The sequence below is a fragment of the Echiichthys vipera genome (assembly GCF_963691815.1).
Source record: "Echiichthys vipera genome assembly, chromosome: 18".
NCBI lineage: Eukaryota > Metazoa > Chordata > Actinopteri > Perciformes > Trachinidae > Echiichthys > Echiichthys vipera.
The window spans coordinates 9,273,571-9,286,046 of record NC_139843.1 but is presented as its reverse complement, the minus strand read 5'-3'; the positions used below and the strand labels follow the sequence as shown (position 1 = coordinate 9,286,046).

Here is a 12,476-nt window from a genome sequence, read left to right as displayed (position 1 = left end):
GTTTTGGTATGGTTATTTGTAAAATAGTAAATATGACTGCTTTGTATGATTGTATTATTTGTAAATGACAAATAAAGTGTTCAAAAAAGCCATCAACACTGAAAGATTGTTTTCAATTATTTTTTTCTGTTATTTAAAGACGACTGGGATGTTTTATGTTGTTTTCCCCAAAAGCAATTTCAGTCAAAAGCCTGACTGAAATTGCTTTTAGGGATAACAATGACCTGGACAAATGAGAACATTCACAGGCTTTTATGTTGTTCATTTTATTTTTATTTTATTTTTGTTTTATTTTGTGCTTTCCTACTTGTTTGATTGTGTGTATATATTTTTTATATTTCTGGATTATAAATAGATGACATGTGTTATCTTTTTTTCTCATATTTTTAATGATAACCAAGTCGAAATAAAAAATATATATACATATATTTAAAAAAAGACTCTATACAGTACGTTAGTTATTTAGATATTCTTTTTCAGGCACCATCGACATAAAGCGCAATTTTGTTACTTACACACTTACACACGGTTAGTTAACAGAAAGCAATTCAACCATCAGTTAACACAGGATAGCTCATAGTAGCAAATATTTACAGTCTTGCATTTTGTTTGTTTTCTCATGCCGCATTTTATTAACTCACCTGTCGTTGGCCACGCCCACTGTGACGCACCTGACCAGCAGAAGGAAACAAAGGCACTAAAATTGCATTCATTGATAGTGGACACCGTGGACTTAATAGGGAAATAATCCTGATACTTTAGCCAGGACCATGGTCAGAAAGTACATCCTATTCGGGCTTTTCGTGCTGTCTTACTCTAACGGGATTGATAACAAAGGTAAGACACAGCCGACGGTACCATGTTGTTGTGTGGCATTTCGATGGACCAGGAAAAGAGACGACAGCGGTGGTTGGACGACGTGTTTTGGCTTTTAATAGATGTTTAATGTTTTTATGCTCCACCGTTTCGTTGTTTTAAAGATACATAAGGGGGTGACTCCTAAGAAAGAGGCCTCAACATGTCACAATTAATTTACCTATTTTGCATTTATATATTTTGACCCCTATCCTATTAACAACAGAATACCTTCGCACTTTTTACAGTTCCTCACATATTCACCTTTTTTGTTCCAGACATTTTCAATGGGCTTTCATTAAAACTCTCCAAGTACTCCATTGTTAATCCTCAGGTGGTTCACAGATGGACAAGGAGCGCCAACAGCTCACCACAGTCACAAGAGGTATAACTACCCAGATCACACTGTTTGGTCTTTTTAATATGACAAAATCAAGAATGCCCTCTTTGTTCTTACCCATTTCAGAAATTTGAAGAGGAGACGCTATCGTACGCACTCATCATAAATAACAAAAAGCACCTACTTCATCTAAAAGAGAACAGGTGTGCACAGAGTTAGGATTTAATTTAATGTCACAGACATGATTGTAGGTCCCTATTTATGCTTCAGATTCAACATCTCATGTATTTTTTCCACTTCTCGTCAGGGACTTTTTACATCCAAACTTTGTTCAGTATTCACGCGATGCCACTGGTAATCATGAGACATCATATCCAACACCGCATGTAAGTCGACACTTTATCGTTCTGCTCTAGTAGGTTTCTAGGTTTGAAATGCTTCCCTTTAACCTGTTTTTACCTTTCTTTTCCCAGGAGCATTGCTATTACCACGGAGAGGTGGAGGGATATGAGGGTTCAGTGGTAGCGGTTAGCACATGCTCAGGCCTCAGGTTTGAACATCTCTCTTGCTGTTTCTAGTTCCTCTTTTTTGAGTGTTTGACTCCTTTATCATTCCACAATATTTTGTTGTCCAAACTAATGATAAAGAGCAGAAAAGGCACTTTTGATGTAGTTTTGAACTCTGTTTTCTTCACCTCAGACATGTATGTACCGGTATATGTTTCCACTTATTATTATTATTATTATTATTATTATTATTGGGTTTGTTGTTTCAAACGGTGTTATAAGTGACAGTCAAACTTTACCAAAGGTATCTGTGTGCCTCTGTTCCTCAGTAAGTTAGTTGCATCAGGTAATGCCACAGTGTGGGTTTGCAGTGCCACACCCAGGCTTTGGCACAGACTGACAAAGAGTGTACACAGAGTGTATCTAATGGCATCTGCTATGCCCTACTTCTCCTTAGGGGTGTGATCCTCCTTGGAAATGAGACCTATGGGATAGAGCCTGTGCCACAGTCCGCCACCAACGAGCACCTTCTCTACCAACTGAAGGACATTCAATCTGAGCCCGTCACTTGTGGGGTCGTCAATGAGGCGGCATCAACGCAAAGCCATGAACCCTTTGAGCCCGGCAGATCGCTGACTTCACTGCTTCGGGTTAGGATGCTCACCGCATTCAACTGAAATGATATTTGTAGTGTGAACAGGTTTTGAAATGGAAAGTGGCAGAGGATCTAAATGACTGCTTTTCCTTCTTTACTGTTTGTGGTTGAAACAGAGGAAGCGCAATTTACCTCAAACCAGCTATGTGGAGTTGGTGCTGGTGGTGGATAATCTCAGGGTGAGTGTATACAGGCTATGGTGTATATCTGTTGAGGAATCCACTGGTATGTAAGTGAGAATGAATTGGCTGCAACATATTTGCTTTTATAGACTAGATGCAAATAAGCAAGCACTTTTATTTTGAATCAGCTTGTAACAGTTACTTAGGAATGTGCTTTTTTTCCTTTTAAATGTTGCAGTGCTTTATTTAGTGCCGTGGAATATATTGTGAAGTATTCCCCAGTCTATTGTCTCATTGTATTTACAGTATAATATTAAGAAACAGAATGAGACGGCGGTACGAGAGGAAACGGTCGAAATAGCTAATCTACTGGATGGGGTAAGATTTTAAGTTGCTTACACAATTAACTATGCTCAATTATAATGAATTCTTACATTTGTTTTGTGCTTGTGTTGTGCCTTGTAATCATCTGCTTTGATTTCTGTTTAATTCTAGTATTACAAGCAGCTGAATATCCGTGTGGTGCTGGTGGGCCTGGAGATTTTTAAGGATAGTAATCCCTTTAGTGTGGACGGCACCGCAGGAGAGGTGTTGGGAGAGTTTGTCAGGTGGAGGAAGAAGACTCTAATACCAAAGATCAGGCATGACATTGGTCAACTCATTGTGTAAGAATCACCAGTATTTCTCTTGTTCTTTTGAGTTTTGTGATGACATTAGTTTACATTGATGGCCCCATTGGCTGTATCGTTCTGAAATGTATAATCAAGTTTGGGATTTATCTCTTGGTCCACTTTGTTTCTTAGTGGTCAGCCCAGAGCATACGGCGGAGGTGTATTGGGTATGGCCTTCGTGGGCACCGTCTGCTCCGTAGCGTCCTCTGGAGGGATCAACGTGGTTGGTTCAACACCCTTTTAACTTCTAACAGCAGTTGGCCCCTTGTTGCTTTGGCAGCTTGAGCTTTTGTGCTGAAAGTAATACTGTCTGAAATATTCATGGACTGTTCTATAGGTGCAGCTCATTCTCACAGGCTCGAAATAACACAGGAGTCAAACAGGTTCAACTCGAACAGAGTCTATCACCACACAATGACAGGGCAACTCTAGTTTGGGTTATTGAATTCCTTAAATTCTCTTGTATTGTGATGCTGCTTTAATCTCCTGTCTAAAGTCACACTCATAGAATTGGTCATTTCTTTAGTCTTTTTGTTAGTTGATATAAATATAATGCCCAGTTGGTTTACACTTTTGAAAGGTCCTCTCATGCCAGATCTTTACCTCCAATATCCTGATTCAACAAGTAAAATGAATCAACTGAAATGCTCTCTTTCGCTGTAACTAAAAATATTATTTTTAAGGGAATCATGTGTAGCCAAAGCTCATTTTGTTTTTTAAATGATATCACTGAATTGTCTTTTTTACAGTTCTGGATTTAGATATATTAAGTATGTAGGATGTTGGCACTGAATGCACTGGGTGTGTTTTCACAGTTCAGCGGGACCAACGTGCCTTTTTTCTCCACTGTGGTGGCCCATGAGATGGGCCATAACCTGGGCATGAATCATGACAATGGGCGTTGCAAATGCAATGGATCATGCATCATGGGAGCCGGTGTTAGGTAACACCCCTTTACCCCATCACATGAAATCAAACAAGCAGTACACAGGCTGACAGTTTTGTTGTTTTTAGGTTATTAATTCATTTGAATATCTACGGTCCATGTACTTACACCTTATCATGCATTTGATAGGATTTAACCTGTCAAGTGCAATATGTTTCTGTATAATGTGTCCATATTGTACTGAAAAATCACAGTTGCACATACACTCATTTTGTCTTTCAGGATTTACAATGAAGTGTATTGTCATTTAACAACATGTACACTTTGTGCTGATATTGCTTGGTACAAAGCTTTTTTATGTTAACATCTTTTGGGACTTTGGTTTGTTATTGTTTATGTTGTAATTTATGTTAATTTCCTAACACAAATATCCTCTGCTCTATGGTCAAAGATTGTTTAGCAATATTAGTCCTGTCCACTTGGATATTTCAATTAACGGTTTATCCTGTCACCCTGTAGTGGTTCCACCTCTTTCAGCAGCTGTAGCGGAGAAGACTTTGAGACGCTGATCATTCGTGGAGGAGGCACGTGTCTGAAGAACCAGCCAGCCCCATCAGATGTGGTTGGCATTGCTGAATGTGGCAATGGCCGGCTGGACAAAGGAGAGCAGTGTGACTGTGGGAAACCAGAGGTAGTTCTGCAAGCAAGATAAACACACACAAACACACACACATGCAGAAAGTTACAGATTATTGTATAGGATACAGTTTTTTTTTCAGTAGTAATGGAAGTCTTCACAGTTATGTCATGTTTGAGGATGGGACATTTTTAGATCAGACAGCTAATAAATATGAATATATACCAGATATTTACACACAGATGGACACAGATTCTGGCAGAGTGAATTTCTTCTGTATGCTCTGTCTTTTTGAATGTGGTGATAAGCATGGGTTTTGTTTGTTTCCCATTTCATACAGGAATGTGACAATAAATGCTGCGATGCTGCTACCTGCACATTGACAAGCGGGTCTGCCTGTGCTCAAGGGGGCTGCTGCGACAACTGTCAGGTCAGCATTATGTTACTAAAGCTCAGAGTTATGAAGCTTATGACCGCACTGAATAGAGGCAATACATTGTACATGGGAAGACATCGTTTGTACTTGTAAATTTAAAAAAAGTTTTGTTTTTTTAATTCTTGTATGTGGGGGGTTTGGGTTTTTTATGTTTTAGATCAGAGTATCAGGAGCACCATGTAGAGGGTCTGTCAACGCCTGTGATCTTTCTGAATACTGTGATGGCAATACTGCGTTCTGTCCCGAGGACTTCTATGTCATGGACGGCCTACCCTGTCGAGACTCTCATAGTGCTGCGTACTGCTTTGAGGGCCGATGCCAGACGTATGATTTCCAGTGCAGGCATCTCTTTGCGCCAGGTACATTTAATAATGCTTGATACAAGTTTTGCAGCTAATTATACTCCTTGTGGGCAAACATCCAGCCCACCTGGTAAGATATTAATTCACTTCTTTTGTCATGGATATTTTAGCTTGGATATTATGTCTCTCTTGAGCAGATCCAGCAACAAAGGCAGCAGATATTTGTTTTAAGAACGCAAATACGAGGGGAAACCAATTTGGAAACTGTGGAGCCACCAGCAGAGGCTTTATCAAATGTAGTGTAGCGTAAGTACTCTATTTTTTAATAATATATATGCATTATGATTTATTACTTTGGTAATTTTAAACAAAATTATGTGACTTGACTTTACTTTGTCAGTAAGGATGGATTAGCTTTTTTCTTCCAACATCGAACTCTCAATTGTGGAAACCGACTGTGCTCTGTTGAACCTGCAGAAATTCCATGTGTGGAAAGTTACAGTGTGTTAATGTGGACGTCAACACCCCTCCTCCTGGTGCCCAAGTCAGCATCGAAGAAGTTCAAGGCTCCAAGTGTATTAATGCAAACTTCAACCTCGGCCCAGATGTTCTAGATCCCGCCTATGTTAACTCTGGCAGCCCTTGTGAGAAAGGAAAGGTAAGCAGATCAAATATTTGAAGTGTACATGCCAAAGGGAAGTAATGTAACCTGGAACAACAGGTCCTGTTATTGTTAAAGTGGAGATAATTAACCTAATGACTCATTTTAATTGCATCGATAAGTTACAAGTCGTCTCTCTTAGACCTGCCTGGACTTCCAGTGTGTGAACGCCTCTGCTCTACTGCCCAACTTGGACTGTGATGCCCAGAAAACCTGCAACGGCCGAGGGGTGAGTCAAAGTTTTCTTAACTTTATTTACCTGCCAATAAAAACATGTCTGACTTTGCTGTTGTTGCTGTTTTCTTCAGGTGTGTAATGACCAAGGGCACTGCCATTGTCAAAACGGGTGGGCCCCGCCCAATTGTGACAAGGCAGGTCGAGGTGGCAGCGTAGACAGTGGTCCTGCTCAGATAGGTGGGTTTAAATTGATTTTTATTAATCTACTATAAAGATAGATTTATTTACAGGCATGAAATACTTACAATTTTTGCTGTTATTCCCTAAAAGACAATGTTCCTACCAAGCTGTTTAAATGGCTCATATAGATGAATATTCCATTGTAACGTTTCCAGTGGTGACAGACTTCTTTTCCTCGTTCATTCCATCAACCACTTTGAAAAGCTTGATGTTCAGGTCTTTCATAAAGTTTAAAAGTGGGTTTATACTTCTGACCAGGAATAAGGGCTTTTCTTTTGGGCAAGCATCTCTACCCCAGCCTTGCAAACTGTTGGCTAGCTGGTTTGTTTACAACAACCACAGCAACAGCCCATTTGTGCTGTGTATATATGTCAAAAGAATGCTTCTAAAACCAGAATAATACAGGCATATCTCATGTGTCTTAATCAGAAAATGTCATATTCAGAAACGGGCCTTATCCGGAATATTGGAATATGCTGTTTACATGACTTACTACTTTGATATACATGTTTGTTATGTTTGTCATGAAAACGTCTTGGCTCAATCACTGCAAAGAAAGCAAATGACTGATGTAATTGTAGTTAATCTTCAAGAAATGCATGTTCAGTGTGTGGTGTAATTAATACAGTTAGATATACTGTAATGTTTGTTTTTTTTTATCGCACATGACCTTTTCTCCCCCAGACCACTCCCTCAGGAACGGCCTGTTGATCTTCTTCCTGTTGGTGGTTCCTGTTCTGGTCCTGGTCATTCTGGTGCTGCTCTATTTCTTCAGGAGAGACTCCCTGGACCCGTGTCTAAAAGGAAGCCTCACAAGCCGCCTCAAGTAAACATCGCCTCACATTTATAAATATATTTTAAAGACTGCAGTTGCAATGTTTTATATATTAATGTCAAGGTTATTGCTACGTTTTCTGCTTTCACAGGTCACATAATGCTCAAAATGGAAATGGAAATGCAAATGGACAGTCAAACAGCAATGTTCAGACAAGTGCCAGGACCCAGCCTCCATCACAGCCTCCATCACAGGCTCCATCACAGGCTCCATCACAGGCTCCTTCTGATGGGGTAAATATGTGTTGATTTTCTTAATGATCATGACTGCAAGCTAGAAAGGCAGCGCTATTTTCCAGTTGGAAAATACAATGTTTTTAGTTGTTAACTCAAAATTGTGACACAAAAGGAAAGAAGTAAATCAATCAAAAGAGGTTCATCACTGCAGATTTTAAGTTGTCTTTTTCCCTCTAACTCCAGGCTGGATATCCACCAGCCACCTCAATTCCAATTTCTGGGTATGAACCTTTTTTTTTCTTTCTATTACACTCAATTGCCCTCACACACATATGGAAGTGAAGCTTTCAGTGCACAAGTAAAACTGTATTACTGGTTTAATGTGCACACAACCTTTTAGTTTCAGGTATGGAGAACTGGATTATTGGAATGCAGAGACAAGCGTTGCCCCTGCACAACCACAAGCTCCTCGGCAGGGCCCCGGAGTACCCAGACCAATCCCACCCAAGCAGATACCAAGTTAATTCTATTCAATTTAGTTTTTGTACTAAAGATTTTAATGGAGTTTGTTACAGCTTAACAATGAAACGGTTGTCTATGAAGAGACACATTTTAAAATACTGTGATAACAATAGAGTCACTTTAACTTGTTGCCTGCACCTTTTTCTTCTTCTTCTTTTTCTAAGGTTGACTGTGGTAACGTGGTGGTGGATGAGGCTGGTAGAGGTGTAAATATTTATTGGATTATGTGTCTTTTTATTAGATTCCTGTTTATCACTTATTGAAAATACATGCACAAAGTATTTTTTAAAATGTCATCAAACTTTTTGTATTGTATGTTTCTATGTATTCAATTATTTAAAAGATATGGATTTCATGAATGTAAACAAATAAAGAAATGTATCAGGCAGTGGTTTCAAGCCTTTGCAACTGTACGAGTGTGTGTTATTTGGAACTATTAGCCTGTCCTGTCCTTTTGTAATATTACACGAGAGGCACAAAGTGGGCCTACTTTATGTACCAAGCTGTCAGAATTATGCATACAGCAAAAAAAAAATTATAGTCAGCAATGGTGTTGCTTTTCGCTTTGTCAAATTGTTCAAAGAATTATGGACTTAGTTTAAAAAAGTTATTTTCCCTTGCTTCTTCATCTGTAAATTTTGACAGTTTAGACATTTCACTGCTCTCCTGGAATAAAGAGTACAGTAAATGCCCTTAAACCACCATTCATACTCTGGCACAGATACTCTGTAGCCTGTGTAAACTGAAATGCCTTTCCAATCAACTAGATGATCTAATATCGGAAAGACAGACAGTCCTTATACCAGTGGTTCTGAACCTTTTTGACCTGTGACCCCAAAAATACAGAATAATGTATGAGTTTTCGTATATATTGTTCAAACTTCAGTGTAATGCATCAGTAAAATTACATTATGGACCATAACTTCAATCAAGCTTTTGCTGTGTATCTCTGAAAGGGATATTTTTCTGATTTTAATCCAGGTCTGTGTCATGGCAGTGACAAACATAATGCCTACATTGCCATGACACAGACCTGGATCAAAATTGGGTGAAGTATTAATTTAACCCTGTATGGTCTTCGTCTTTTGTGACCCTCTGGTCAAATTGACCCAGGACTTGTTTGGGGTTTTAAAAAGTCTGAAATTAATTTTAATTTTTTTAATTTTATAAATCACTAGAATACAGTATACTTTCTTTATCTCCATTTCAAACAGTAGAGATAACATATGTTTAATAATTGTAAGCATTCTCTACTGAAGCACAATTAACAATGGAAGTGTGCTTTGTTTTTTGTGGTGGTGGTGGTGGAGGTGGACACACAGTGAGAGCAAACAGCAGCTCTGTGCTTGGATTATAATAATGCAACATTATCTTTGTGAGTGTGTGTGCATGGCTGTGTGTATGCAGGTCAAACTGACCCAGAGGCCATATGAAGGATGTACAGTAAATGTGTGGGGTATCGTAGCATGTGTGTTCTATTATTATTTTTGTTTGCACATGTTTATCACATAAATTAATTTTAAAAAATGTAAATTTTACCATTTTCAACACTTGAAACGTGTCAATTTGACCTGAATGCGGTACAAGGGTTTTAATTGAGCCGCTTCAATTCGTAGGGGTTTATTTTGAAAGTATTATGCCCGGAAGTCACGTGTTCCCTATTTTTTTGACGCGGCAAGGATGCGGAAGTTAGCTGTCAACTCTAACCATGGCAACATTATACAACAACCCCGTGTAAAAAGCTTGGCTTTAAAGCGGCTGTGTTGTAGCACATGGAAGCAGGAGAAGCAGGGGGTGTCGGCCGGGCTCCGGCCTGTCTGTGTGTCCTCTGCGGGATCCCTGCTGCTGGGAAGTCCACGCTGGCCCGTGAGGTCCTCAGCACCGCTGCACTGCACGGGTGGAGAGCCTGTGTGCTGCCGTATGATGACCTGATCCCCGAGCGTGCTTTTCAGACCCGAGTGGAGGAGGACAGTGTCAACCTGCAGGAAAAAGTAAAGACAGATGAGCTGCCCCCTCTGCAGCAAACTGAGTACAACATATCCAAAAGTAGTGGAACACAACAACAATGGAAATCATTTAAAGTGGACTTTTCCTAAAGTAATCTTGTATTGTAAACTAACAGTACAATGATAATGTCATGGGAGTTGTAGGCTACTATGAAGAGTAACAATAATGGTATTGTGAGAGTAATATTTAGACATTGCATTAACTTATTGTATCAATATCATAGGATTGTTTAAGGGCTACCATGCATGAGAGGAGACAATTAAGTTATCCAGTTATATAAGTAAAAGTTTCCCAAAAAGTCCAAGGTTGCTCTACTCATACTCGTAATTATTTGCTGTTGTTCTAAGTTTTTATGATATTTATCAGAATGTTTTGGGGTTTGGACAATTCAGATGTTTTCATTTCTCCTGAGATCTTATTGAACCAAACGAAGCACAGTCGTGTTTTTCCTCGTTTGGGTTTCAGACAATAGTTTTGTGCCATAACAACAATTTCCTATTTCCATTAGTTCAGTTCATCCAACAGTTTTATTGATTCGTTCACTTTTTTCCTCTTTCTAGCACACTGAATGGAAGTTACACAGACAAGCAGTTTTGCGGTGCATTGAGCAGTTCTTGGAGAAACCTCAGTTTGTCACAGAGCTGCCGGGGAGCTGTCAGATCGACGGGGCTGCATGGGAACGATGCATTCAACCTCTACTGCAGCCTGAAGCTTTGGACCGCTCACAGGCTGACCGGGCACCGCTTCTCTTTCTACTCGACGACAACTTCTACTATCCAAGCATGAGATATGAAGTGTACCAACTTGCAAGAAAGTGTAAGTGCTCTGTTATTATTATTATGTGCATTTTGCACTTAAGTCACAATATTTATTGTTATTAATTTATTGAATTGTCAGAAAACATGCTGTATTGTGACATATAACATCATTGAGATATGAAATGACCTACAGTATATTGGGATAGAACTTTTGGCCATATCGCCCAACACTAATGTAAATCTCACTGGTTGAACTAATTTCTCTGTTGTCACTTTAGATTCACTGGGTTTCTGCCAGGTGTATCTGCAGTGTGATTTGGAGTCCTGCATCAGCAGAAACCAGAGCCGGTCTGAGCCCATTCCCACTGAGGTGATGTTGGACATGGTGAAGCGTTTGGAGTCACCGAATCCACAGAAGAACTCATGGGAGACAAACAGTCTTTTACTCAACACCACAGATGATTTGTCCAAATGTGACATGTAAGACAGCAGAATAAGCAGTTATGAACACTTATTACTGGCGTTCACAAGCATGAGTCAAGCATTCATTTGTTGCCTCGGTCTGTTTCTCTTCCTGTCTGATTTGACCTCAGCCAGAGGGTGATGGAGTTGATCTCCACTGCACTGAACAACCAGCCGAGTCCAGCCGAGGACAACACTGAGCAAAAGGTGTGTCTGTAGCTCCCATCTAATCTGTTAAAGGTCCATGATGTAAAAAGTGAGATGTCCATGTCTTTATTATAAACTAATTCATATTATATATATATATATATATCAGAGGAATAGAGTTACATGGTGGTTACATTCAGAGCACAAATCAACACACCTCTGCACAACCCTACTAGAAGGAGCTGCCTTCGCGTTGGGTTATGAGTGAATGAAAAGCTTCTTCCTCTCTGTGTTTGTGTGTATATTGGTAAAGCACACTGCCTTGTGCCCTGTATGTCAGTATGCAACACTTACGGTGAGGGGCTTTACAAAGCAGTTGTTGGGAATCAGAGCTGCGCACACTACAGCTGGGTCGTGTTTAGCCATTGTTCATCCGGCACAGACCAAAAAGAAAAGAGGAAATACAGCCAGACGGGCAGGGGCTTATTTTTTAAGGATAGTACTACATATTGTACTCTTAAACATGCAAGTGAAGGGTTCATTTGTTGTGGTCTCATGCCGTGCAGGAGGCCGACCGCCTGAAATGTGCCACTAGTGTGATTCACCAGACTGACCAGGCCTGTCGGCGGTGTATATCTGAAGCCATGAAGACTGCCAGAGGTCCGTCGTGAGCTTCATTAACATTACATATTGACATTTTACTCAGTTTGCCATTTGAAGCCCAGACTAATGATCATTTTGTCACCCTAACTTTAGAGAATCAAGTACCCCCTGAGCACATGAGGTCTTTGGCCGCTCAGCTGAATGAATCCAAGGCAACATTTCTTCACAACCTGCGGAAACAGCTGCTCCAGGAAGCGTCGTTCCCCCAAGAGGAGGACATTGATGTGGAACGCGTGGTGAGAAGAGCAGTGGACATTTTCTATCGTGAGAAAAAGGAAATCCTGTTGACAATCATGAATTTAGAAAAATGACAAAGGCAGATTTGATTGCATCAAATGTGACACTGTATTTAATTAAATGTAAATAAAACAGGCGTTTTTTGTTGGTCATTGTGGCACTAAATGAAACATAGAAAATG

At 39.8% G+C, this 12,476-nt stretch overlaps 2 protein-coding genes across 2 annotated transcripts; both read left to right on the top strand.

Moving 5' to 3' along the window:
• The first annotated feature begins 698 nt into the window (after positions 1 to 698).
• Positions 699 to 8,419, top strand: adam9b (ADAM metallopeptidase domain 9b). The gene is made up of 22 exons (XM_083932802.1): positions 699 to 837; positions 1,134 to 1,240; positions 1,322 to 1,398; positions 1,503 to 1,581; positions 1,669 to 1,745; positions 2,159 to 2,351; positions 2,473 to 2,535; positions 2,785 to 2,856; positions 2,974 to 3,143; positions 3,282 to 3,372; positions 3,965 to 4,092; positions 4,555 to 4,726; positions 5,013 to 5,102; positions 5,266 to 5,467; positions 5,608 to 5,716; positions 5,888 to 6,068; positions 6,214 to 6,300; positions 6,380 to 6,485; positions 7,173 to 7,314; positions 7,415 to 7,556; positions 7,743 to 7,780; positions 7,900 to 8,419. The coding sequence occupies exons 1-22, from the start codon at positions 771 to 773 to the stop codon at positions 8,021 to 8,023; spliced, it is 2,517 nt and encodes an 838-aa protein (XP_083788928.1). The 5' UTR covers positions 699 to 770; the 3' UTR covers positions 8,024 to 8,419.
• Positions 8,420 to 9,780: 1,361 nt separating this feature from the next.
• On the top strand, positions 9,781 to 12,474 carry pstk (phosphoseryl-tRNA kinase). The gene is made up of 6 exons (XM_083933360.1): positions 9,781 to 10,012; positions 10,589 to 10,844; positions 11,065 to 11,266; positions 11,380 to 11,455; positions 11,962 to 12,055; positions 12,152 to 12,474. The coding sequence occupies exons 1-6, from the start codon at positions 9,794 to 9,796 to the stop codon at positions 12,367 to 12,369; spliced, it is 1,065 nt and encodes a 354-aa protein (XP_083789486.1). The 5' UTR covers positions 9,781 to 9,793; the 3' UTR covers positions 12,370 to 12,474.
• Positions 12,475 to 12,476: the final 2 nt, after the last annotated feature.